Here is a 25,195-nt window from a genome sequence, read left to right on the forward strand (position 1 = left end):
ACACATGTGCCACGAAGGCAGCCCAGCGAGCTCAGAGCCTCTCTCAGCGCCATGAATTATCCCACAGATCCGCTACATGGCATCACTCGGAGCCTCTCTCAGCGCCATGAATTATCCCACAGATCTGCACATGGCATCGTCGAGAACTTCCGAGGCGTGGCCGGGCAAGCAGACTGGTAGAGCACAGCCCAGCTCTAACCCGCAAAAACGCCAAAAGCAACTGAGTTATTCTGACTTTTATTTCATTGCTTCTTAGTCCACACAGTCGGTATAAAATCAGAAAAGCAAAGCAAAAAAAAAAAAAAAAAAAGAACCAAAAAGAAAAAACAACCCCAAAATGAAACAAAAACAACAACAGCAACACAGTGTCTGGAGTCCTCAGAAGGCAGCCTGGGGTCTGCGCAGGTGCCCATTCAATTCATGGCCAGACATGTCACTGCCACACAGAGAGAGGACAGACATCCCGCTCCGGCCGAAAACAGACCGACGGGCACAACCCAGAGCTGTTTCTGTTCCTCTTGACCACAGCGGGGGGAAAAACGGAACGTCAGTTATAAATGCTTTATTAAAAATAATAGTAAGAGCAAGTCTAAGTACAAAAGCAGTTATAGCTCATTTATATTACACAGAATTATTTTTCATTTCTAGCTTGGTTGTTTACCTCCAGATTGTTAACTGAATTTCCAGTGAATAAGGTTAAATGGCTAGCAATATAAGGAATGGTAAATAGATAGCACCATTTCATATATCTGGTATTTGATTTCATAGATACACTGGGTTTGCTTCTTTCTCATCGGTGGTTTAGCTCCACGGCAAGGATAAAGCACATTTCACGGTTGGGAGCATCAGTGCCCCAGCAGCTCGGCTCGGCACGGCACGGCACGGCACAGCACACCCCCCGGCCCCACTGGCACAGGTGCCGGGGGCACCCCCAGAGCCCCCGCGGGCGAAGGCAGACAGCCCGTGCTGGATTGCAATCCAACCTAAGTGATTTAAAAGCCCAAACTCCCAGCGGGTGTGGTGGCAAGGCAATGGGACTTAGGCACATAAGTCATTTAGGCACTTGGGGCAATCAAAGCCTTTGTTCCAAAATCCTTCAAACCTTTAGGAAGCATCTCCCATCAGATCTGGATGTGCACTTCAGTTACCAGGATCACAGCATGTGGCAGGAGTGGGGGGGACTAACCCTCCGGCTGGCGTAAACAGGCGTAACTCTGATTTATGCCAGCCTAAAACCAGTCAGAGCTGGGGTTTTCTGATGGTTCGATACAGGCTGGGATGGGGAAGGGGAGTTCAGGTCAAAGAGGATTTTGCATGAGAGAAAAATCACTGCGCTCTTGTTACACTGTTAGGAGTAATAATTCCTTAGGCACTTGCTTTAGGCTTTAAAACATAGCATATGGTCAACAAAAGCAAACAATACTATGTACATATATGTAAAAAGTGTTATAAATAGGTTTTTTAAACCATAGATACTATATACATCTTCAATTAACAAGTAACCCTTTGAGTGTTTCCTTTTGGGGTCGGTTGGGTTTGGTTTTGGTTTTGGTGGGAGGGTTTATTCCTTTTTTTTTTTTTTGTGTGTTAATTTTCTTTTCCGTTTTCTCGTCTATTTTCCCCCGCCTCCGTCTCCTCCGTGGACATCATGAGTGCCCTTGTCACACCACACCACCTCCTGCAGCATCACTCGCGCTTCCGTAGGATGACGTAGACGATGCCGCTGGCGAGGGCCAGGGGGAAGGCCAGCCACGCCAGGATATAGGCGAAGCCGTAGGAGGTGTTTTCTGAGGCTTGGTGCCAGTCCGTGTGCCTCACTGTGAAGATGGCCGCACCGGTCATCACGCAGAGCCCTGCCAGGGAAGCACACATGGGTTAGCAACGCCATGCACGGAGCAGTTCCCTGCTGGAAACCTGGAGCCGGAGTGGATAATACCCAATACCAATATGGGAAACTTTTTATTATTGCCCCCTTGTTATCGTGTCTCTTGGACAGCTACAGATGATCGGGGCGGGGAGTGATGCTGTGGGCTCTGCGCTGGCTGCAGGTGAGTGGGGGTGTCTGCTGGACTGTGGAAGTGAAGCAGAAGCCCCTGGAGCAGGCAAAGCTGGAGCATCACCCGGGCTAACCCATCCTTCAGGCAAGCATCAGGCAGCCCCCTGCTCCAGGCTGCTGCTCCAGACCAACCCTGCTCCCTTGGGCAGCTTGTTCAAAACCCAGAGTGTAGCCTGAGCAGAGCTGCTGCAAGAGGGCACACACAAACCCGGCTTGTTTTAAAGCATGAGAGCTTCTTTATCACCTGCTCAGGCAGACAGCTGGGGTGAAGGACGCCCTGGCCTGGCAGGGTCTGTGCCGTGCGATGCCTTGTCCCCTTCCAGGGCTGAGCGAGGAGCTCAGCTGCAAGCCCCGCTCGCTGCAAGCCCCCCTGTGCCCATGGCTTGTCCCTCTTCCCAGCTCCTGGCACCCACCCTTGCCAGCCAGGGCCCAGCACAGGTCCCCGAGGGCTGTCCGGCCAGGCCCAGCTCCGGTAGGCAGCATTCAAGCTTTGTTGTAAAAACAACCCATCAACGTTGGGGACTGCCCAGAGCGAACACAAAGCCACCTCTATTTCTGCCCGAAAAGAAGCTCTTTCAGTCCATCCCAGCAGTTCTATTATACAGTCGTGGGGCTGTTGTCGGAGCTGAGTTCCAAATACCCTGCACGGACCTCGGGACCACCTACATTTAACCACCGTGATATTTGAGCTGTAATTCCACTTGACACTGCTCCTTTGTTCTGGGAAAGTGCAGAAGTGGGAATATGTTTCATTAACACGCCGCTGGTGCGGTTTCCATTCTCTGAGCACGAGAGCCAACTCCCACTGCCCCGGCCCATGCACAGGGAGCACAACAATTGTCTGCCGAGGCTGGTGGGACAGAAAGCAGGCGCGTGGCCATGCCAGTCACCTACAGACAGCAGAAAATACAGCAGCAATTGTCCGTGCGAGGAAATTGGCAAAATGGAGGCAATGGTTCTGACTGCACTTCTGCAGCATCTGCACTACTTTCGGCCTGGAGAACACGCTCGGGAAGTGAAGCACAGCTGCATTTGGCTGCTTGCACCAATGCAAGCAATAATGCATCACCACTTTAGAGCCTGGTTTTAAGAACACCCTCTAGTTTTGTTTTGACAGGCCAGGAGGGCAAATGCTACCGCAAATGTGTTCCTGCAGGTTTGCACGTGCTGCCCTAGCCCCGCAGATGAAGCAGGCTGGGTGCTGGTGCAGGCTTGAGGTCAGCTCTCCAATGCAGGTTTCTGCAAAAAGCTGTGGGATATGTGGAAAGCGCAGCCCTCGAGGCTGAGCTTACCCTCTCCACCCCTCAAGGACAGCAGCTCCAGGGTGGGAGGCATGACAGGAAAGGGATGAAAGTGATGCTGAAGATGGAGAGAGTGATGGAAAAGCTGGGTCAGACCTGGAGAGATCCAAACCAATGTCTCTCCCATGCTGGGCTTATGCAGCTATGGGAAGTTACCTGTCAATGTGATGGACCCGCCAAGGATGGAGGGGAGCTGTCAAGGGCCTTTTGATGCCTTTGTGATGGCTAAAATCCCATCAGGGCAAATTTAGCTAGACTTCAAGGCATGTTCCCAAGCAGTGCGGAGAAGGTGCGGGGGATGCATCCTGCCCTGCTGCCACACAACAGACCCGAATGACCTTGTGCATCTCTTCTCACCCTGACCTCCACTCCCCAGCTCCCCTGAGCCACCGCCTAAGCCACAGTGCAGACCAGCCCCTGACCTGCTCCCCGGCTCTCAGGACACCACTGCCTGGCTCTGCCACGCAAGAGCACCCAGCAGTCCTGCTCCCGGCACCCGCTGGTTCAGGTCCAGCGCTGCTGTCTTTCAGGTTCCAAAACTGGAGACCCTCAGCATCGCCAGGCTGCATCACGCCGCGAGGCGGTGCAGGGTGATGGAGGGCTTCAGCAAGAGCCTTCCCATCCCCTCCCAGAAGGAGGGAGGTCCTCTCCATCTCTGCTGGAGCTGAAAGCAAAGCACTCAAGTGGGTAAGACCTTGTCCCTGGCAGACCTGCAGCAGGGCTTTGTGGTGCCAGGGCTTTGCAAGGCATGGATAAACACCTGCAATGCCTGAAGGCCACAGGAATTTCTTCCATTGGCTTCAGACAGCAGTGGCCTTCCACAGCAAGCTGCAAGGAGACCACATGAGGTTCAGCTCCTTTGACCAGAACCATCCATACCTCCTCCAGGTGGGATCTCCTGAAATTCAGGGTCACAAAGGCCACAACTGCCCTGAGCCCTCTCCTCCAGCCCTGATGGGGGAGAACAGCAAGGATGGCCACCAGTGCCCACCTCTGCATGGTCCGTTCCAATCCAGACCTCTGCCTACAGGTTCCTCAGGCCATAGGAATAAGATCACTCTTTTCCTGTCCTTCTTACTGGCTGGGGATGGATTTTGACCCATGGCTCAAACCCAACAAGGAAAAAGACAGCAGGTCTATAGCCTGACCCTGCATCCCCTTAGGACACCCAGCACAGCACGGACAAAAGGATTGCAGTCCCATTTTTTCTTCCTCCAGGAATGAGGATTCACCACCGATCACTCAGGAGAGAGAAGCCTTCTGCTCCCAGATCTATTAGACAAGCTCTCAGGCAGATAATTGCATTATTAATGCCCATTTCCCCTCCCTGTGTCCGTGCCTGTAATGTGTTTCTACACATCCATCTTTTCAGAGACAGTGAACTGATCTGAACTCATCACCTGCGTCACGGCCAGGCAGATACGCTTATAACAGATTTCATGCCACACCTGCTAATAAAGGTTAGCCCCGAACTTTTCCAGGGTTTGTGAAGATCGGTTGCTTAGAGGATGCTCAGAAACTTTGTTTAAATTCAGTGGATGAGTTTTTCCACTGATTTAGGGGCAGGACCTGGGGTGGCTTTTAGTGTAACATCTAAAGCTCTAGCAAACAACTAGTCTCCTTCCCAGACAGTCTGTCATAATTTAGCCAGAACCTTGCTGCACCATTTCATTTTTCTGGTCTTGAATGCTTGAAAATCCTCCCCACTGGTTTCATATGTGGAAACGTAAACGGAGCCCGTGGCTTTACAGCATCTATATTTGGAGAACTGCAACGCAGGACATGAACCGTGGCTCATTTCCAGTGCTGAGTTCTTTAAGAGTTAAAAATAGTAGCTGACAGTTCAAAGTCAGCTGGCTCACCCTGCACGCTCCAGCGCTCTTTGCTGAAGTGGAAAGCACCAGGCCCCCTTATGGCAAGTTTATAAATAATCATTGCATCCTCTTTTGCCAAAAGAGGTTTGCCACTACTTCCCCCAGCCCGCCAGCAGTTGCGGAAACCTCGCCCAGGCCAGCGGAGGTGGGTCCCAGAGCCAGCGTGGCCGCCCTGGACCCTCAGCATCCCACCCGGTGCCATGGGAGGAGGGGGAGGCAGAGCCCCCAGCCTGGCAGCCCCCGCGCCCTGCTTGCCCCACCACCCACGGTGGGCACAGCTCTGCCTCCAGCAGGCACCTGGCCCCTCTGAAACCTCCCTGGCCAGCACAGCGACCCCCTTACACCTTCCACGATCCAAAGGTTTGGATGCATAACGCCCTGACAGATGGATCCCATCCCGCAGCGTGCGAAACCTCACCAGACCTGAATTATTCATCCCCTCCCCCCCGCCCTGAGCCAGGCAGGAGCCAGCTCAGGGGTCCTGCTTCCTGTACCCCAGGGTGTGATCATTCCCACCGTTACCCGATCATTCCCACCGTTACCCTCTCTTCTGCTGGAAAGCCCTTTCCCCACCGCTGACAGCCCCATCGATTGGCCCCCACTTACCAGCAAGGATTTGGAAGATTCCAGTAACGTAAAACCGCCCGCCCTTGGTGAGTGTGAACAGCTGGCAAAAGAACAGGAACAGGGATAAGACGCTGAAGATGATGGAGAGGATCATCATTGCTTGGACTGACTGCAGCCATTCTGGGGAAAGACAGACAGACAGAAACGTCAGTGTGGGCACCACAGATAGCAAGCGCCCACCACAGCCCGTGGCCTCAGCATCCTCCTCATGCCACCATCCCATCCCTGGCTCCCATTAAGTTTAACAGCTGGGGGATGCAGCCACATCCAGTGCTGCACCAGCTGGTGTGGTCCTCAGCACAGGCAGAGCACTGCCTGGGATGGAGGATGCCACGTGCACAGACCTGCATGCTGGGGTAACATGAATTGTGGGGCCACACACTTTCACAAGGAACATTTCTAATAAAATACGAGCAGAGAGACGAGCTCCAGTCTGAAGCCTGCAGAAACCGTGACAAAGCCTCTGCCCCACCTTCACATCAGGCCCTGGGAGTTCTGCTGTATAGAAACACAAAATCCATGTGCAACAAGTCATGAGACACCGAGCTGGCCAAGCTCAGAGGTAAAATAAATACACAGTGAGTGAGAACACCCTCTGCCCTTGTGGAGTCAAACCTTTTGGAAAAAGCCTTCCCCAGCTGCCAAACACAACTGCCTCCCAGAGCAGACCAGTTAAACCAGCCCCTGAGTGAGTCACTGCCCAGCTATTTCCAGGCTTCGTGGGTGTGTAACTCCCCACGTAAAAAATAAAATAAATAAACAAGCAAAATGCTGCTCCATCCCATGAGCTGCTGCAGCTTGGTGGAAAGAGACAGTGCCTGACGGTACTAGGACGGCGCCCTGCGCACAAACACCTCTGCCTTTGCTTCTCCTTATAGAATCTGAGATCAAAATGGGTATTCACAGCCTTCCTTGAGAGGGTCTTTAAGGATGCAATATTGATTAATTCACCATGGAAGGCAGACAGGACTTGGTACAGGTAAACTGAGACACAAACCACCCAGTGAAAGGCAGAAGAACCATGCTTTGGGCTGGATCCTCGCACAGGGGACAGCGAGGCAGCACTGAAGTCTCAGTCCCAGTATCGTCTTCCTGCCAGTTTTACTCCCTGCAGCTTCGCTCCCCCGGCCGCACGCTGCGAGAGCCAGCTTTCTGCAGCAAGTACCTGAAACGCAGCAAAACTTCCACATCAAGCTATGCTTCAGCTCAGCGACCTTCGTGTGGGACTGCCCTGAGCAGCATCTGCTCTCAGAGGAGCAAGCACGCTTCTCCCCCAGATCCTCGCAAAGCTGCACTCGTGGAGGGGAGAGAGGAATTTGAGCTGGAGAGCGAGGTACAGCCTTCAGCTGGGACAGCAGTGATGATCCATGCCTGAACCCTTCCAGCAAATCCGTGCCTGCAGGGAACATCCTGTGCAATTGAGTAACGTCTGGCGCATTTGGCTTTGCACCATCAATCCTGCCCCTCGCCTTTGCCTCCCCATGTTCACGCAATGGAGCAATTCAAGTCCTGCTCACCGAAGCAGACTGAACCCACCCAGAGCGGCCCCTGCTCATTGCAGCCTGCTTTTTCCTTCCCCTCCTTTCCACCATTCCCACACCAAACTGCTCTGCAGCGTTACCCGGCCCTGCTGAAGAGCTGCTGCGCTTCACCCGAGTCAGCGCCGCTGGGTTTACATCCACATGCACCAGTTGCTGCTGTTCCTTAGGAAGGAGCAGCTACCACTGCTGTCACTCCCAGGAAATCCCAGCGTAGCTTACACACCGATGCGCAGACGAAATGTCCCACAGATTTCATCACTCTCAGCTGGCCAGGCAGGGAAACCCACTGCCTCACCCACAGCTGCCCCCTCCGCTCTGCCCATGCTCGGCCAGGGAGCAGCGGAGGGAAGGAGGCAGCTCAAACGCTGCTAAAATCAAGTCATAAATCATTCCTTAGATGGGATCAGAAAGTATGGTTAGAGGATGCCCAGCTGCTGAATTGCCTTCTCCATCCACGTTCCAGCACAGAAAGGGCTCCCGTCCCAGGTGTGAGAAGCTGAACCTTCATCTCACCATCTCCCGAGCCCCACAGCCCTGCCCCACTCCGTGTCCTGGCTCAGCCCACGCCTGCCCAGCCCCAAGCCCTGCAGTCAGGTCCAGGACCCAGGAAGCCAAGTCTTTTGTGATCTCAAAGGCCACGGGATCTGGCCCAGAGAGGAGCCCTTTCTGCTCCGAGGTGGATGCTCCAACTGCCAGTTATTTTAAGGAGAAGGCTCTCTAGATGGAAAGCTGAGCTGAGCTGCCCTTTTAATTGCATCCGCCTTCCCGTGCCTCTTTTTTGGTTCTGAATGCAAATGATTGATACAGGCTTTGCACAATCCCGTTGTAATAAAGAGCTGTGACAGAGGAATACAAAGGCAGGCACTGAGGGAGAGGGGAAAGCCCACCGTGACCGCAGGGCTCTCAGCGGCCAGAGAGCAGCAATCGCACAAGCTGGCGAGCAGGAAAATTGGAGATAATCCCACAGACCAGAGCTCTGGATCTGCTCACATCCAGCCCTTTGCTGACTTTTATTGGCCTCCTTTGTAAAAACAAGGGGCAGGATCCCCAGCTCATGACTCGGAGACCCACCAGTGCAAGCCGTTATACTCCCATTAAGTCCAAGCCCAGCTGCCCCCAGACTTCAGCTGTATTAGCACAGCTCATTGCCTTTAATTCCTTTGAAAACACCACTAGAATGGCAGATAAGATTGCTGCTTCCTCAGCCCCATATGCTCTCAACTCTGCTGCTATTAGTGCTCTCTCCTACCTATAGGCTTTTAAAAATAAAGCAAGTTTGCCACAGGGAGGTCTGCGCCCTGTCAGTTGTACCACGGGGCTGTCAGCACTGTTTACTCCCAGGCTGTTATTTGTGGTTTCCCCTGGGCAGTGAGTCGATTATTCCATTTTTCTCCTGCATCTCTTCAGCTCTGTGTTTATCTCTTTGTTCTTCAGGAGGAGGAAGAAAAGGAAACAGAGTGGAAAGGACAGATAACACCCTGCACGCCGCTTCCGGAGAGGACCCGTTGGGAGCAGTTTTCGAGCCCTTTCAGGCAGTCAGAAACAAAGTCAGAAGTTTTTACAAAACAAATTTGAAAATTTCCCTAAGCCCTGCAAACTCTGATGTGCTCATGCCACCGCTTGTAACAGCGGGGAAAAAGATTTCACCCCGGGGATGCTGAAGACCACGTTCCACTGCCCTGAAGTCTAACATGAAAGATGGAAACTCAGAGCAGAAATTGCAGCTGACCCCACTAGAGCAGCAGATGCTAACCCAACCCCTTCCAGCAAAGCCCCAGCCCCCCTTGCAAGGAGGTTTTATACCCAGATGAGGGGTGCAGCTGAGCAGGATTGATGGGGCAGGCAGAAACATGCCCTTGGGCAGGAGCAGAGGGCTTTAAAAGACAGGCATTGGCTCCCCAGGGTTTAATTCACTGCTCTGTTTTAGACACCCTGTCCTCTTTTGAGCTAGCCAAGAAGAAAGAATGAAGTACAAACTGCAAAGAAACTTATATGAGCAATCAGCTTATGTACTCGCTGTAAGACATCACTAGATTAGTGCTGGGCACTAAAACCACCTGTGTGCCATGAGCTGATGGTAACATTCGGAGGAAAGCTTTCCCTTTGCAAACTGCATATGCACTGCATCCATCAAAAGCAGCCACTTCTCAGGAAGAAAGCACCCACTAAGGAGGTAACTGCAGCACATAACATATACAAAACTAGAGGGAGGGGAAATTCATGCCCACATCTGCAGGGTAAAACCTGCTCCTGCAGTGCTGCTGACCATGTATCAGCAGGGTCAGGAGCACATGCACCTACTGGCACAAGGTACCAGCCCAGCTCTGTCCACAAAAGCCGTAGTATCTGAGAAGGGTTTTTTCAAAGCAGACTCTCGGGCTTCAAGGTCTGACCAAGAAACTGAACCCAACCTGCATCCTCACCTGTGAAGCAGACAGGTCACATCGCAAGCGCTGGGGCTTGCAAGGGTGTTAAACCTTGATACTCAAACACACCTTAAGAGGGTTGAAAAAGGGTGAACTAAAGATGCAGAAATATTAGCTCAATGGCATCGTTCTTCTGGGCCTGATCTTCAGACCGCTGCCCCTTGGCAACTTGCTGTAGCAACTCAGAAAGTCAAAAAAGCTCAGCTACCCGCAGCACTACTCCTGAGTGGCACAGACCCCCCTGCTGCCTCCCACAGCCCCGTCACCCAAAGTGAACATCTCCTGTTGGGGACAACAGCATCACAGTTCATCAGCTGCATCCAGCAGAGCTGCTAACATCTCCTAGCGAAAATCCAGCTCCGTGACACTGCAATTTTCTTCTGCTTTGGTCCCAGACCTCCCACCAGCACGAAATCAAACCTTCCCCAGCTGCATTTGTGGCTGCTGAATGTTCAAGCCAGGAAAAGCAGGTTTTGCACCCAGCAGTTGCTCCTTTCCCATTCTCCTATGGTCCATCCTCTGGAGGGGACCACAGAGTGCTGGTTGAGGTATTCCTGGAAAAACCACCAGAAAAGGGTGATTTTAAAGGGCTCCCAAAGTGTTTGTAAGGGCCAGGGGAGGAGCAGGTGAGAAACACTGGGGCTGCGGGGAGGCAGTGAATGAACTCAGTACTGCCCGAGACTTCTTGGTCCTCTTCTGTAGCTCCTTCAGAAGGAGATGAAACCCCCAAAGCCCTCTGTTCTCCTCTCGTCCTCTTTTCCTCTCAGCTGTCCTCCCTTTTGCCTTCTCCTTGAAGCTGCACCCAAGAAGTCCCCGAGGCCAGGAGATCTGTAGCTCTCCAGAGCTGCCATGTTCAGTCATCCAGTCAGACTGTTGAAGCTCACAACCCACAGAGGCAACCTCTGATGCTGTGGAGGCAGCAGAAAGCTGCTGGCACCATGAAAAACACCTTCCAACAGCTCCACAATGCCCAAGCCAGCTCCTCTCCAAGACCCTCGGTGTGGTGGCTCCGACTTCCTTTTGGTTTGTGTGTGAGAGTGAGCTGAGGTGGTCGACACGTCACTTCAGGCTCAGGTCCTCCAAAGGGCTTAGGTACCAGCTCCCACTGATTCCGAGTCCAGGCACCAGGAGCAGGGATGGGGAGCGATGCTGCCCTGACCCACAGGCACGTTGCAGGTATACACCTGGTCTGTGGCCACAGGGGCATCCAAGAGTCTCATCAAGGCCAAAAAAACGTTGATTTAAGGGTTCTCCAGCATGGTGCTCTGCAGTGGACCCACCGACCCATTCTTCTGGTTTTGCAGTCATTGTTAGTCCACACGTCAACTTCTTCCTCCCTTTCTCTCCTCTTCTATGGGCCAAAGCCCCCCACACAGCAGGGAAGGTTGACTGACCCCCTTCCACAGAAAAATGGGAGCCAAAGAGCCCTGAAGCAGCTGAGAAGGAAAAGCACGAGTTCCCTCCCTCTCCTTATCAGATGCTCTTTGTAAGAAGAACAAGAAACAGTAAAAAAATGGCTTTAACCAGAGGAAATCCCTTTAATATCATAGGCTACGTGGTTATGGGAGAAACTGATCTGAAATACAAAATGTTCTCCGGGAATACCCCACAATTTATTTGAGACAACTAAGGGGCAAGCTGTAGTCACCCACAGCTGGCAGAGAGGGGTTCAGCCCTGCCCCAGTCAGGGCAATGAGGTCAAGCGATGGCGAAGCGGGTGTCCTGGACCCACAGACTGCCGAGGGTAAAAGCTGGCTCTGCTGCAGACTGCAAAGACCCTGAAGGATCAGCTACGTCCCCAAATCAAGATACCTGTACATGCAGTCCCTGAGCTGAACGGGGCCAGCTGATGGCTAGAACCTCAAGCGTAAAGGCTACTACACAAACAAGCTACTCGGTATTTACTGCAGGGCTCGTCATAACAGATCCAGCATCTTAGACCTGGGGAATTTCTCGCTAGTTTGCAGCTGCCCAGCAGAAGTAAAGCAAAAGGCTGCGACGGTGCTGTGCCCGCAGGCTCAGCGAGACGCGCAGCCTAAGTGTGGCAGGTTACTTCAGCATTCAACAAAAAGCTGAAACCACTTTTTAAAATCCTTGCACTTCTAACTTGCAGGGGTGACTAGACTATTGCTTCCACCTCACCCTCGTGCACTGGGAAGTGTCCCCTCGCCAGTGACAAACCCTCCAAGTCTCAATCCACTTGGTGCAGTCTCAGTCCTTCCAGTGGGCTGGAGGGGAATCTGCTCCCATCTCTTTTTGTTGAGGTATTTTATACTCACTAGCAATACTGGAATTAGGCATTGAGAAGTAATTTTCCTCAGCGCAAGGCTTCACTGAAGCCTAGCAGCGTCGTTTTCAGTCACAAAAAGGATACAGCAGGTTAAATGGCACCTCCATCTCTCAATACCTTTTCTATGCCATGTGAATCCAGCCTTGCTGGAATAAAGGGTCTGAAAGAAGGGCAGCAAAGCCACTCGGGAGGGGGGGCTGACAGACCAAAAGCGATGGGGGTTCAGATGTTTCAGTTATGCATTTTAAAGTGGAGAAACAGCAGCGCAGCTCCTCCTGGGAACAGCTGATGGGTCAGGGCACCGATGCCCCTAACTCATGCCAGGAATGAAGATCTGTCCTGCCTTCTCCAGCCCAAAGAAAATGCATTTCAAGCACCAGCAGTGCTGCTTAGGGCACCACCTGCCAGAGCAAAGAGGGACGGTCAGTGTGCAGAAGAGCGGGGCAATGCCCCGGTGTGAGGCAGTGCCTGCCCCATCAATGGGAGGTCCATCCCTGCCCACCCAGGCTGTCCAGGGCAGATCTCCATGCTGGACAACCCACCTGGGCTTTGCTTGTGGCCATCACATCAGCAAATTAGCAGGTGCATCACACGGCCCATAGCACTTAGTAATCATGTGGACTGGCAGCCTGCACATTTCCCAAGGTTTAGGGTTTTCTTTTCCCTTTAAAAAAGCCAAAAAACCACCAGCCTGTCTGCGAACAAGCCAGTCATGTGAAAGCCACAGAGCAGTGACAGGAGAAACTGTGGGAAAACAATAGGAAAAGCGTCTCCTGATGTTACAGGAGGATGCGGGGATCTCCAGGGAGGTTCCCGTTCCTTCCCCACATTCCCCACTCCCACTGAAATCAGAAGAAGAATAGTAGAAGGTAGCAGAAAAAAAAATCTTCTTGCCTGCATGAAAATTCAGTTGTGGAAGGAAGAGGACATTTTTGGAGGAAAAAATACCACCATCTGCAAATTTGGGGTGGAATCTACTTAAGAGCAGTTGGGCGGTGCAGGTCCGGCCGTGTGCCCCATGTTTGCAGCGGGATCGCACAGCTGGGGGCTGGCGCGCAGCCGTGCCGACGCACAGTTCTGGGATTGAGAGCTGAATTCTTGAGATAAGTCTTTTCCAGGAATGTCTGACAGTGCAAACGAAGCAAAGATTGCAACATTTTTTCCATAGTTCTCGGCCTCTTGAAAAAAAAAAAAGGCATTATCTAACAAGCAAATGCAAAACTCAAAGCAACAAGCAGGCAGTTGTAAAAGGTGAAGAAGTGGGCATCTGCCCCCAGCCTGGTGTTTCCTCCTCCCTCCCTGCACACATTTCCACCAGGGCTGCTCAGCCCTCACACATGCACGGGGTTCAAACCCTGCCAAGAGGAATGTGGGAGGTGGGCGCTCAGCCCCCTCCAAGGCCAGCTCCAGCCTGTACCCCAGGTCTGCTAATGTCCCAGGAAGCCCCGGTCTGGCAGTCCTGCAGCCAACTCTTGGGCTGTTCTGCTGCTTATTCCATCCCGTGGGATAATCTGTGAAGTCCGGAGCACAGTCCCCAACCTGCCCCTGTGTTCAACACAAGTGCATCTTGCTGGCACCTGGTTTTAGCAAGTTGAGTTTCTCGTTGGGCATCTGCATAATGGTCATGGAAACAAAAGGGTCCCTGTGCAGCTGCCCCCTCCTCACCGTGCTGAGACCGAGAGGGGCACCGCAGCAGAACACCCCCCAAAGCCCCCATCCGTGCTGAACGCACAAGACCCCACCCTCCCTAATTCCACATATTCCGAGTACTGAGCACCACCCCTTCCCAAAAAGAGAGGAAGAAGTGACTGCACTACAGCGGCCACTGCAATGGCCAGAAGAAACACCGTCTCTACGTCAGGACTAAGTTCTGCCAAAATTCCCAAGCGAGGATTTCTTGCTCTTAGCCCAGAGCAGACCTTGGCACTCTGCAGTTAACCATTAAGTACCCTCCTTGGCACAAGACAGAGAAACAAGTTCTTACAGCTTTCTACAACTGAGTGTAGCACGCACAGCCGTTGGAAGAGATTTAAATGGGAATGGTTTGCAGTATTTGGTATGGGATCTTTCTTATCTTTTAAAGTAAGCATATTCCTAGCAAAGAGCATATGAGGAGCATAACAAGGTTGAGGGAGGGACAAGCACAAGCCTCAGAGGTGTCTCGGCCACAGTATCCTTGCCCTGTGTTCCCACTATCGCTTCACATAGTGACCGACCACAATTCCCCCAGCAGCGTGGGGTGGTGGGAGCAAGGGGCCCAGAGATGGGCAGCGGGGAGGGAGAGAGCAGGGATCTACTGGAAAGGAAGCCACATGGCAGTTTTGTTCTGGTTTTACAGACAGATTTTAAAAGCCTTGTGCAGGCCTAGGAAATATCTTTTAATTTTGTGTTCCTACAGCACCGGTGAGCTCTGGATCCTGCATCCAGAGTCCCACCAGATGAAGACTGGTCCTGAGTAGCACTGCTCCCACACTCCTGTCATGGGTGGATGAGGCACAAGCCCTTGCCCAAGCAAAATCCCCTTCTGATGCCAGAGCAGAGCCTTCATATGAACAAGAGCTGTCAGAAAGCTCTTTCAGGCTCGAGCACCATTGCACCTCGCTCACAGCAGCCCGCTGGGGCACCTTATCAACCAAACTCAGCTGCTCAACTGCATTCTTAGCAGGGTCATCTTGACTATAGTCCCATTAATGATAAAAAAAATGAGGGAAGCCCTTCTTTGAGCAGTTTCTGGGAGCAGGGCAATATAGATGCACAACACCCAGCGGGACAGTCAGATGTGGAGGAAACGATCCCAACTGCTTTTTGGACAAGCCCCTCTCAACACCGATAACTCCTCGACACGCAGCATCCTGCAAACACCCAGAATAAGCAGTGCAGGTTTGAAAAGCAAAAGATTTGGGGAGGCTTTACAGCCCTGGGCTCTGGGACTCCTGGGGGCCATCGCTGCCTTTTATTTCAAAACGCAAAGTCAGCAGTTTTGGAGCACGGATGAATGGCCGTGAAGCAGCCTGCCTACGCTGCAGATAGCCAGCACCAGCCAACTGCTGATGAAGGACATGGCTCCAGAAGGCTCCTCGGCTGGGATAGGATCCAGCCGCTTCCTGGCCAGCCTGGACACCACCAGGCGTCAGCAGAGACCAGCACGGCAGCTTCGTTCCCACCCAGAGCAGAGCCTGGGCCCGTGCACGGGAACAGCCGCTGCTTTCAGCCCAGGGGAGGTAAGAGGGAGGGTGAGCATCAGCATCCACCCCCCTGCGTGGGGGAACCACGACTGTTTTGCTCCCAGCAGGCTGGGGATTAGGGTGACCCGCATCTCCAAAAACCTCCGATAGTCCCCCATCGCCGCAACCCTTTGAAAGCATCTCAGTGTTCCCTCCTTGTCGACCTAGTGCTCCCAGTGCGACCATTCCCTCCTTGCCGACACCACGCGGCATTGGTTTGCTCCTGTGCCAGGACCATGTTTCCAGCACAGTATGACTGTGCGTGCAGTGACATCGCCATGATTCACAGGTGGTTTCACTGGGGGAATCTGTTTCCATGGGAAAGCAAAAGCCAAGCTAACTGAAAACGAATGCTGGACACACTGGCATTAGCCCTGTCTTCTGGGGAAACTGAGGCACAGGCTTGCCTGACACCCCGAGCACAGATTTCTCATTCCTGGTACCTCTGTATGCCCTGGAAACTCTGTCACAGCATCTTAGCAACTACTCCTCCCCTGCTGACCTCAGCAAGCACTTCGCTGGGCGATGTCACCCAGCGTGACATCAGCCTTCACCCAGCTTGGTCCAGAGGCGGCTGCTCAGCCACCCCAGCTGTGCAGGTGCCACGGGCACCATTTCAGCAGCAGGATGAAGAGCCTGAGCACTCAGCACATCCCACACACAGTGCTCAACAGCCAGCTGTAGGGTGAGGCGTGTGCCTGAAACCTCAGCCTGTCATAGCAGCAAAAAGCAGTGCAGCTTTCCAGGCAGGGACACGCTGTCAGTGGGGTACCACGCGCATCTTTGCGACACCCTCACAACCGGAGCAAAAGGGAGGTGTGCCAGAATCAGTCCCTCCACGCCCAGCAGGGCGATGGGTGCTCAGCAAGCCCTGCTCCAAGGACTGCCTCATGTTTGTACATCCGAGTGAAATCAAAACAGGCTGATAACAGGACACCACCCAACAGGGCTTGAGCCAGTCACCTCCAGTGCGGCTGAGCATGCCAAACACACTACCACAGTGCTACCAGGAGCTGCCCCGCAGCTCGAGGGCAGAAGGGCAGAGCAACGGGCACTGACTGGGTCTGGTACCCACGCTAAGCCCCATCACAACATCAGGGACTGGTAAGGTGTTAGGGAGCCATCTCTCCACTACATCCCCCCACCAGGACATCAACAACGTGGTGGAGCCCTGCCCCTCCATCTGGGGACAGGGCAGAGGAGGCAAGGAGAAGGGCTGGGAGGGAACAGCTTTGGGGGTGCAGGAAAAAGCAAGAGGGAATCACAAATAACCTGCACAGGCAAATCCCCCCTGATTTCCCATGTCCAGGGAAGTCACTAGAAGTGATGGGCAGCACCAGCCCTGACTGCTGGGCAGCACTCACCGTTCGTGGACGACGTCAGGCAGTGGAAGACGCTACCAGAAGTGCAGTTCTGCCAGAGGTCTGCCGTGTGCCCGCCATTCACCAGCCATTGCTGCAAAAGAGACGCAGCCCCGTGAGCAGGACCCTGGCAGGAGGCAGCAGGCAGCCGAACGCGCCCCCACAAGGCTTCGGCACCGGCCAGCCCCAGTGTGTACTGGTACGCGCGTGCCTGGCCAGGCGCTCCCAGGCACATGCTTTTCTTTGGGGCGTTTGGGGTTTGGAAAGTAAATACTGATATTTTCTTTTAGCTGCTTTCGCCTCAACGGCAGAAAAACAGAACCTCTTTATTCTCTTTAACATGGATCAAGTCCCACGGGGGACGTGCATTTCCCTCCCCTCTGCTGTCCTCGCCTGGTGCCAAGCCGGGCTATTTGAATGTTTCCACGTGATTTCTAACGACTCAGAAGATTTTTGTAACGTCTTCTACTACCATTACCACTCCCCCCCTCAAAAAAAAAAAAGAAAAAAAAATAATATGGGAAAGAAGAACCTGGTGAAGCAAGCCTGGAATTCACTAGCTCCACAAAACTGCTGCCTTAAAACCAAGTCAAACCTCTTCCTAAGAAGATTACACATTAATTGGGCTTAAGACTGAGCGCAGTGCTGGGAACCCTCACTGCAACATCCAGCCCTTCCCACTGCTTGCAAAACTTGAGCCTTGAAAATCGCCAGCAGGAGCCCATCTGGGTTAGGAGACAGAGGCTGTGCCTAACTCACAGCCCTAAAGGAGCAGAGCTGGAGAGCAAAACGCTGGTGCTGAGCAGCCAGTGCCCAAACCAGCCCCCTTCCCAGGGGTTTTACCCACACTGGCTGTACTGGTCCTGCGGGCTGAAGCCCATGAGCAGGCGGAGCTCCTTTGCGAAAGGGGAGCGCAGCGTCACCCCCAAGGAGGGTATTTTGGGTGCTCTGAGGCTGCTCCCTGATGCGAACCAGCGTGGGGACGATGAGGAGATGGGCTTCATCAGCACCAATGCCCTGAGCACCCGCTGCCGCACGCAGCCCAGCACCCCACCAGTTCCACCTGCCAGCACAAAGCCAGAAGGAGCTCTCTGTGTGAGATGCTCCAAAATTCCACTGCTAGTAAGACCAGCAATCGGCAAGATTCCCGCTAAAAGCCAGGCTGTAAAATAAACCACAAAGAAAAATAACACCATCTGCTCTTGCCATGCCGTGCCCCCCCCACAGCCGCCCCTGCCCTGCCGGTGCCGGAGGAGCCCGCACTTACGCTGACGATGGTGGAGACGAAGAGCAGCACCAGCACGGTGACATGGAGCACGATGATCCCCAGCAGCAAAAGCAGCATCTCGGCGGCGGGCAGCGCTGGAGGGGACAGGGATGCCGCTGGGCGCGGGGCCGGCCCGGGGCGGCAGGAGGCGCACGGCAGCGCCTGGACCCGCCCGCGCCGGGGGATGCTCGGGCAGCGCCCGGCTCCCGGCTTCCCCCCCCCCGGCCCCTGCCCGGCCCCCCCCCCCCCCCCCGGAGACCCCCGGGGGCCCCTCCGAGCCCTTCCCCCGAGCCTGCTCCCCCAAGCCCTCTTACCGAGGGGGCTACCCCCCGCCCCGCTCCCCTGGGGTCTTACCCGAGGGCGGCCCCCCAGCTCCTCTCCTCCGAGGGGGGGCTCCGATCCCTCTCCCCGAGGGCACCTCCGGGGCGGGGGAGGGGTCCATCGCGGCGCATGTCACCCGAGGGGCTACCCCGGCCCCTCTCAGCTGGGAGGGGGGTCCCCTGCCCACCTACCCAAAGGACCACTGGGGGTGACTCTGCCTGCTCGTCTCCCCAGGGCAGGCTTTCCCCGGCCCATCTGCCCTGGAGACCCCCGGGGGACGGTGGGGTCGGGGCGTTTACCTCGGCCTCTCTTCTCCGGCGGGTGCCCTCGGCCCATCTCCCCTCGGCACCCCCCGCTGAGGCTCTTTTGGACCCTCTCCCCGGAGAAGGGGGGGGCTCTCCCCATCCTATTCCCCCCTCGGCACCCTCGGAGAAGAGGGGAGGGGGGCTGCCCTGACCCCACTCCCTAGAGGACCCCCGGAGCTGGGGGCCTCCCTCAGTCCCTCTCCCCTGCGGACCCCCGGAGGGTCTCTCCGGCCCTTCGGGGTGCCTGTTGTCCTCCCCGGGGAGCGCCCCGCGGTGCCCCCGCAGCCTGGCTGGCGGAGCGGGCCGCCCGGGCCGTACTCACGTCGCGGCGGAGCCGAGCGGAGCGGAGCTGGAGCGGAACGGGCGGCGGGAGCGGGCGGCGGCGCTGACAAGTTTCCCCTTTAACCGGGGCCACCGCCCCGCTTGCGTCTGCGGGACAGGGAGGGCTCTGCGGCGGCGCCCGGCCGCTCCTCCTATAAATGTGGCAGCGCCCCAGCCCCGGCCCGCCTCCCCCGAGCGAGAGTCACTCACCGTCCCATCCCCATCCCCATCCCCATCCCCATCCCCATCCCCATCCCCATCCCCATCCCCATCCCCATCCCCATCCCCATCCCCATCCCCATCCCCATCCCCATCCCCATCCCCATCCCCACACACCGCCGTTCCCGCCTTCGCCCTCCAGCCGCGCAGCGGGGACATGTGGGGCGACACCCACCCCATGGCCTGCCTGCCCCCCTACTTCTTACCCACGACGCTCCCCCCTCAGCGAGGACCCCTGGCTTGGCCACGCGTGTCTTGGGGGGCACTGCTTGTCAGGGCGGCCGTCAGGGAGCTGGGCTGTGCCCCACGCAGGATGTGGCCAGTGTCCCGCAGCTGGCAGCTGGGGCGGGGGGTCCTAAAGCAGATAAGGGGAGGGCTGGCAGGGGGTTTCCCCTTCCAGGGCTGCCAGGGGACGGGGCACAGGGAGCTCTGCTGCATCAGGTGGGTGCCAGAAGCAGGGACCCGAGGGACAGGACCTGGGGAGCGAGCATCTGGCTGTGCTGAGCTGAGGGGTGCTGAGCCGAGGGGAGCGTCATCTGATTTACACAGCGGGGCTGCCTCCAGGAGAGCGACACCTTTGCCATTTGCTCCTACGATGGCGATGTGATTCTGACTCTCGAGCTGGAGTATCTTAGCACTTGAAAGCCAAATTCTGCGGAACCGAGCAACTTTTTGCTAAATAGAGTACGAGATTTTCCAAAATGCTGGAGGACTCGATAGCTCGGAGAGGAAGGGGTGGCTGCACTCCGTAGGCAGCCCGTGCTCATTCCTCAACCACAGCTAACCTGCTGAAATGAACACCCTAGAGCCACCCACACCCACACAGCCCTAGTCCCCACAGGAGACGTGCACACTCCTCCCCTGCACACTCCGGGGAGTCCTGAGCACTAGCACCAACCTCCCATCACCTCTCCCCTCTTCATGCACCAGCTCCAAACTAGTCCTGCTTTGTTGCAGAGACGAGGGAATTCGGCATCCAGCCACCAAAATTGTAAATCTTGGGAGAAAAGAGGGAGAGAAGCGTGCTTGGCTCCTTCCTCCTGGCAAGCACAGGCGTGTTCCCTGCAGCACAGGCTCTGGCTCCTCCGCACTCGTGTAAGTAGTCCCATAACACACGTTAGCCAGCAACTGGGAGTTCAGAGCACTCTGGGGGTGAGGGGGAGATGGGCCAGCGGCTCAGACGAGGCCCCTGGCCTCACACCATGCTCCAGCCTGTTTCAATACCTGCCTGCATGCCCCACTGCAATGCCACCAAGCCAAACTGTGCTCCAGCAGTGCCAGCTCTGCCTGGTGCAGGTTTGCCCAGCCTGGTTCCAAAGGATGTGATTTGCCCTTTCTTCTGAAAAATGCCCGCCCATTCCCCTGCTACCACCACCGCCCCCCCGCCCCCGCTGCTGCTGCCTGCCACAGCAGCCTGCTGCATGTGCCGCCCTCAGAAGCCAGTGCCATCTGTGACTGCAAGCCCCACAGGACTACAACATCTGGACAACCATCAGGACATTCCTCACTAATGAGGCTATTTCAGGCCGTCTTGCCTCTGTGGGTCGGCCGCCCGTGCTGCTTTCAGAGCAGAAGCCACCACGCTCCAGGCAGCACAAACACAGAGCGAGAAGGGTCTTGTCCCCAGGGACTGCCACTCAGCCTGCCGTTAGAGACTATCTTCTGATTCGGGTGTGTAGGTCTGAGATCTCAGCTGCTGTCTCTCTGGATAAATAATCTAACCTGCTCCCCCAAAGCAGAGCGGGAAGATGCACAGTGGTGAAAGGCAGCTGGGAGGTGTGGGGGTCACATACTGCACCCGAGCTCCTCCATGAATGCGGGAGAGCAAACCCACCTCTGCTCCAGTTCTGAAAATGGTGCCAAAAGCAGCTTTTTAAGCACAAAAGAAATATCTGAAACTCAAATCAGGGAAAGAGTAGCCTGCGGGTAATGAAGCCTGTTTTGGCTGAGAGTCGCAGATTAGGAATGGTGGAGGCAGCCCAGAGAGAAGAGCACATCACTCCCGTGCTCCTCAGACACTTCTCTTCTTGGAAAGGTGCACGATCCAAAAGGAGAAGGGCTTTGGAAAAACATCTGCTGAGCACGTGCTATGACAGCAGCTCTGGTGATGGGACCATGCTGCCCCAGGGAGCATGGCGAGTTCCCGTGAAAGTGCTGGAGGCAAAGCTCCTCCATGTGCCCTCCATCAACCAGAGGTGCTGGATGGCGACTGTCCGGGCCAGGACAAGAGGAGGCAAGAAAGCGAGGATGCTCACAGCAGAGCCCTTGAGGTTTTGCTGCAGAGACAGCATCGCCAGCAGAGCCGGCACAGGCTGGAGCACTGCAGTGCTCCCCATCAAGGGGCTCACAGTTGCCCCAGCTCAGTCTCCATGTGAGTGTGGGTAGCAGTGGCCATCACCGCCTAAATAAAAGCAGGCGCCACAATAAATTTAAAAAATGTTTTGTGTACAAACAAGATTCGCCACAGGCTGTGCTGGGAATACTGTAAGATTGGTGGATTGTATAAACACTGGGAAGAAAATGTGGATTTCTCACTTTGAAACTATTCCATGGGATCGCTTCAAACTCTTTATGATGCTCAAGCTTGAATTTTTAGAATAAAATAATGAGAATTCAGGAGGGAAAGTGGGGTTTATGTCACTTTGAGGGGCTCAGATGCTAATCTGACAAGGTAGTGATGGACTTTGAAGACTTTGCTGAAAATGATCTAAGCTTTGTTTAAGTGTCTGTGGCATCACCTGAACCAGCACATCATGGGCTCTGCTGCCACTGGTCCAGCGTACACTTGGCACCATCCCCTTCCGCAGGCCCGGTGAATGACACCGCTCTTAAAACAAGCATTTTCAAACTACACAGAAAGACAAGATTTTCTCTGTATGTCTTCTTGTTTAACCCCAAGATTTTGCTTGGTCATCACAATTTTTAGGGACTTGCTTTCTGTTCCCTGCCCTCGTGATTAAGACCATTAGCAACAGAGGGTTTGAAACACAGAGGGGAAGGGGCAGACATCTGCACTGCCATCAGCAAGCCCACAGCTCATCTGGGGCTGGGAACAGGACAATGGGGGGAAAAATCCTGTTGTCAAACAGCTGTGCAACTAGGGAAAGGAGGAGAGCAATCTATGGTTTAATTTGCATTGCATGGAGAACGTATAGTGCTCCCCCAAGCAACGCACATACATATATATGTATGTATATATAAATACACCTACACAGAGCGGAGTAACTGTCTCACTAAGTTTTCCAGCTCTCCACCTTGAGCGCACGTCCCCAGCTGGCAGCGAGAGCCGGCTCAGCAGGCTGCCAGGACCTTGCCCTTTCCCCAGCACACGGAGGGATGTGCGCTGAGTGCGCTGGGTCTCAGCCAGGCACCCGGGGGCAGGCAGACACTGTGCCCTGAGCAGGGGCACCGCTGCGGGCTGCTGAGCCCCACGGCCGGGCTGAGAGAGGAACGGGCCTTTTCTCCAGTGTAAAACGCTTTTTGGATCAAAAGGCACTGAGTGGTTTTTACCTTTTTGGATAGAACTGGTAGAATGGCTATCTGAAAAGCCATCTCTAGCAGAAAAAAAGAGAAGACATTTAAATTCAGCAGACTTCTAAAACAAGAGGTCTAATATATCTTGGACACATTTACTTACTTTTCCTGACATTTGTTCTCCACCAAACCAAGAAGAATTTGCAAAATATTTTAGTCCTGTCTGCATTCATGCCCAAAACCCAGCTTTGTCCAACTTTGTACTTTGAGCTCCAAGCCAGTTGTCATCACTGATAGGGGCAGGCTGAAATCACTGGAGAAAATCCCACTGGCTTCAATGAAACCAAAATTTATCCACTGACTCCAAAACCAAAAAAAAAAAATAAACCCACTCAACCAGGCTTCCCAGCTGGGACACGGCTCTGTGCCAGATGTATTCAGATACTTTCAGAAATTGTGATTTGTGCTCATCTCCTGCATACTGACAGCATAGAAAAAGAGCCAACCCGCTGCGAGCTCCTGCGGTGAACCTACAGAGGATACAGACCTACGCCAGCCTGGAGCTACCTTTCTGCCCAAGCTACTGGGTTTTACACTTCTGCCTTCAGCAGTCCCAGGTCTGGCCCCTTTTTCAGTCACCTCCAGTGTCCCAAGAGTGGCCACCGATGCTCTGAGCGTGACGATGCTCCATCTCCTGCAGCTCCCTGCTGAGGGACACAGCAGATGCTGTGAGTCTGCACAGGCTCGAAGAACAGCTAGAACAAGACCATGTGAAACAAATCCATCGGGGGCTATTAAATCCAAGGACAGCCCTGTCAGCTCAGGAAGTCCTTGAGATACTAATTGCTGGAAGCTGGGAAAGTGGACTGGGAAACTATCACAGGGTGCTTGCCCTGCTCTGGTGCTTTTATCTACGCATCCTCTGTTGTCTCTGTCAGGGGCTGAATCTGGGGCTTGCTGGACTTTGCTTGGAGCCAGCACAGCCACTTCGACGATCCTACACTGCCCGAGTTTTCCTTAGCATTTTGCCAAAGTTTTCTTCCCTCTCTTCCCCTTTCTTTTTTCGTAATAGCAATGAGTTTGGGTTTTTTTCTGACTGCTGATGCTGTTTTGGGAATTCTGTCTCCCTTGAGCATAATAATCTACATTAATTATGCAATATACTGTTAACATGGGGTTTGGCAAGCTTTCACTTCACCCAAATTCATATCAGACTCCTCCAGGACATCTAGTAATTTTTCTTTTCTTAGACAAAAATATCATCCAAGCCTCCTTTCGGAATAGCTTCTTGATAGACTGGCCTTGACAGTTCAGCTGGGTCCTGGACTGACGTGAAGCTTAGCTTGCATGAAGCAACGCTGTCCTAGTTTTACTAATTTATTTTCTTTCCTCCAGTCAGTAAACAATCAGTTTACAAACCCGACTCTGCAGGGTTTATTGGAATGATGCAGGAGGGTGGGAATATGGCTGTGGGATGCAAAGGAATTTCCACAAACCAACTTTCTCAGCAACTTGGCTGATAAAGCCAGCAATAAAAGCAGCCACGTCGTTCTTCAGACTGAAGGCATTTAAAGAAAGGAAACATCACATCAGTGCAGAAAGGCAGCCGAGGCAGCCGGGGATACTATTTAGAAGTGATCTATGAAAGCAAATCATGTAACGGTACGAAAGCAAAGGCATCTCGCACATCAGAAGCGGGAAGGCAGGGCAGTTGTTTAATGCACTTGGTGTAGATCAAAGACAGAGGCTGCTTGGCTGCAGCCCCACAGGCAGCCCCACAGTGACTGAACCCAGCGGCTTTACCCACCAGCAGCTCAGCCATGGGAGGCAAACCCATCCCTGTGCAGGAGACCCTGCCACAAGCCATGTGTCTATGGGAATGTCACCCAGAGCCCTCTCCCTGGAGACACATTTTTACAGGAGCTTTGTGGCAGGGCTGGCTGCCACCGTGAGATGTGCACAGGACGCACTGTCAGAGTGGGGGGGAAAAAAAAAAAAAAAAAAAAAAAAAAAAGAAAAAAAAGACTCAAACTGAAGCACATGTAGGATTAGACAATCAAATCCTACAACTGGGCGGGATTTCAGAGTATCAGCTGCCAGAAGAAGTAACATCAATATTGTCAACTTATGGAAAACTGGCGTGGGGAGAATGAAGCCCCAAAGGGACCTGGGAATTCTCTAATGTCTGGGAAATCTGCTGCAGGAAAGCGGAAAGTATTTGTGAAAGAAATTAGAGAAGCTGCAACTGAAATTCCTCTGGTCACGGCTCAAATGGAGGAAAGAAACGCACTGCCAATATTGTGTGAAGAAGCACTGCGAGGGCAGGACGGCAAGATAAAATTTAGAGAGAGAGAACTGCGACACCACATAAATGCTGTCAGTTAGGAGAAAGCCTTAGAGGAGTTGGGCTGGTGGGAAAGATGAGTGTTTGGGGGGTGCTGAAAGCAAAATCGGAGAAAATCGGAGGCTCCGGGTGCTGACTGTTACCGGAGTGCCCTCAGAGTAAAACGGAGCTCAGCTATATTTTTTGACGTGGCTCAGAAATGAAGGTGGAAGTAAAATGAATGTGAAGCTGTCAGCGATGCCAG

General features: G+C 53.9%; 1 protein-coding gene across 1 annotated transcript; it reads right to left on the reverse strand.

The window, feature by feature from the left end:
• Positions 1–547: 547 nt before the first annotated feature.
• On the reverse strand, positions 548–19,066 carry PMP22 (peripheral myelin protein 22). The gene is made up of 5 exons (XM_055797036.1): positions 18,916–19,066; positions 17,968–18,062; positions 16,704–16,794; positions 5,838–5,978; positions 548–1,853 (listed from the first exon to the last, which is right to left on the reverse strand). The coding sequence occupies exons 2-5, from the start codon at positions 18,043–18,045 to the stop codon at positions 1,687–1,689; spliced, it is 477 nt and encodes a 158-aa protein (XP_055653011.1). The 5' UTR covers positions 18,046–18,062; positions 18,916–19,066; the 3' UTR covers positions 548–1,686.
• Between the last annotated feature and the right edge of the window lie 6,129 nt (positions 19,067–25,195).

The sequence above is a fragment of the Falco peregrinus genome, chromosome 2 (genome assembly GCF_023634155.1).
Source record: "Falco peregrinus isolate bFalPer1 chromosome 2, bFalPer1.pri, whole genome shotgun sequence".
Lineage (NCBI taxonomy): Eukaryota > Metazoa > Chordata > Aves > Falconiformes > Falconidae > Falco > Falco peregrinus.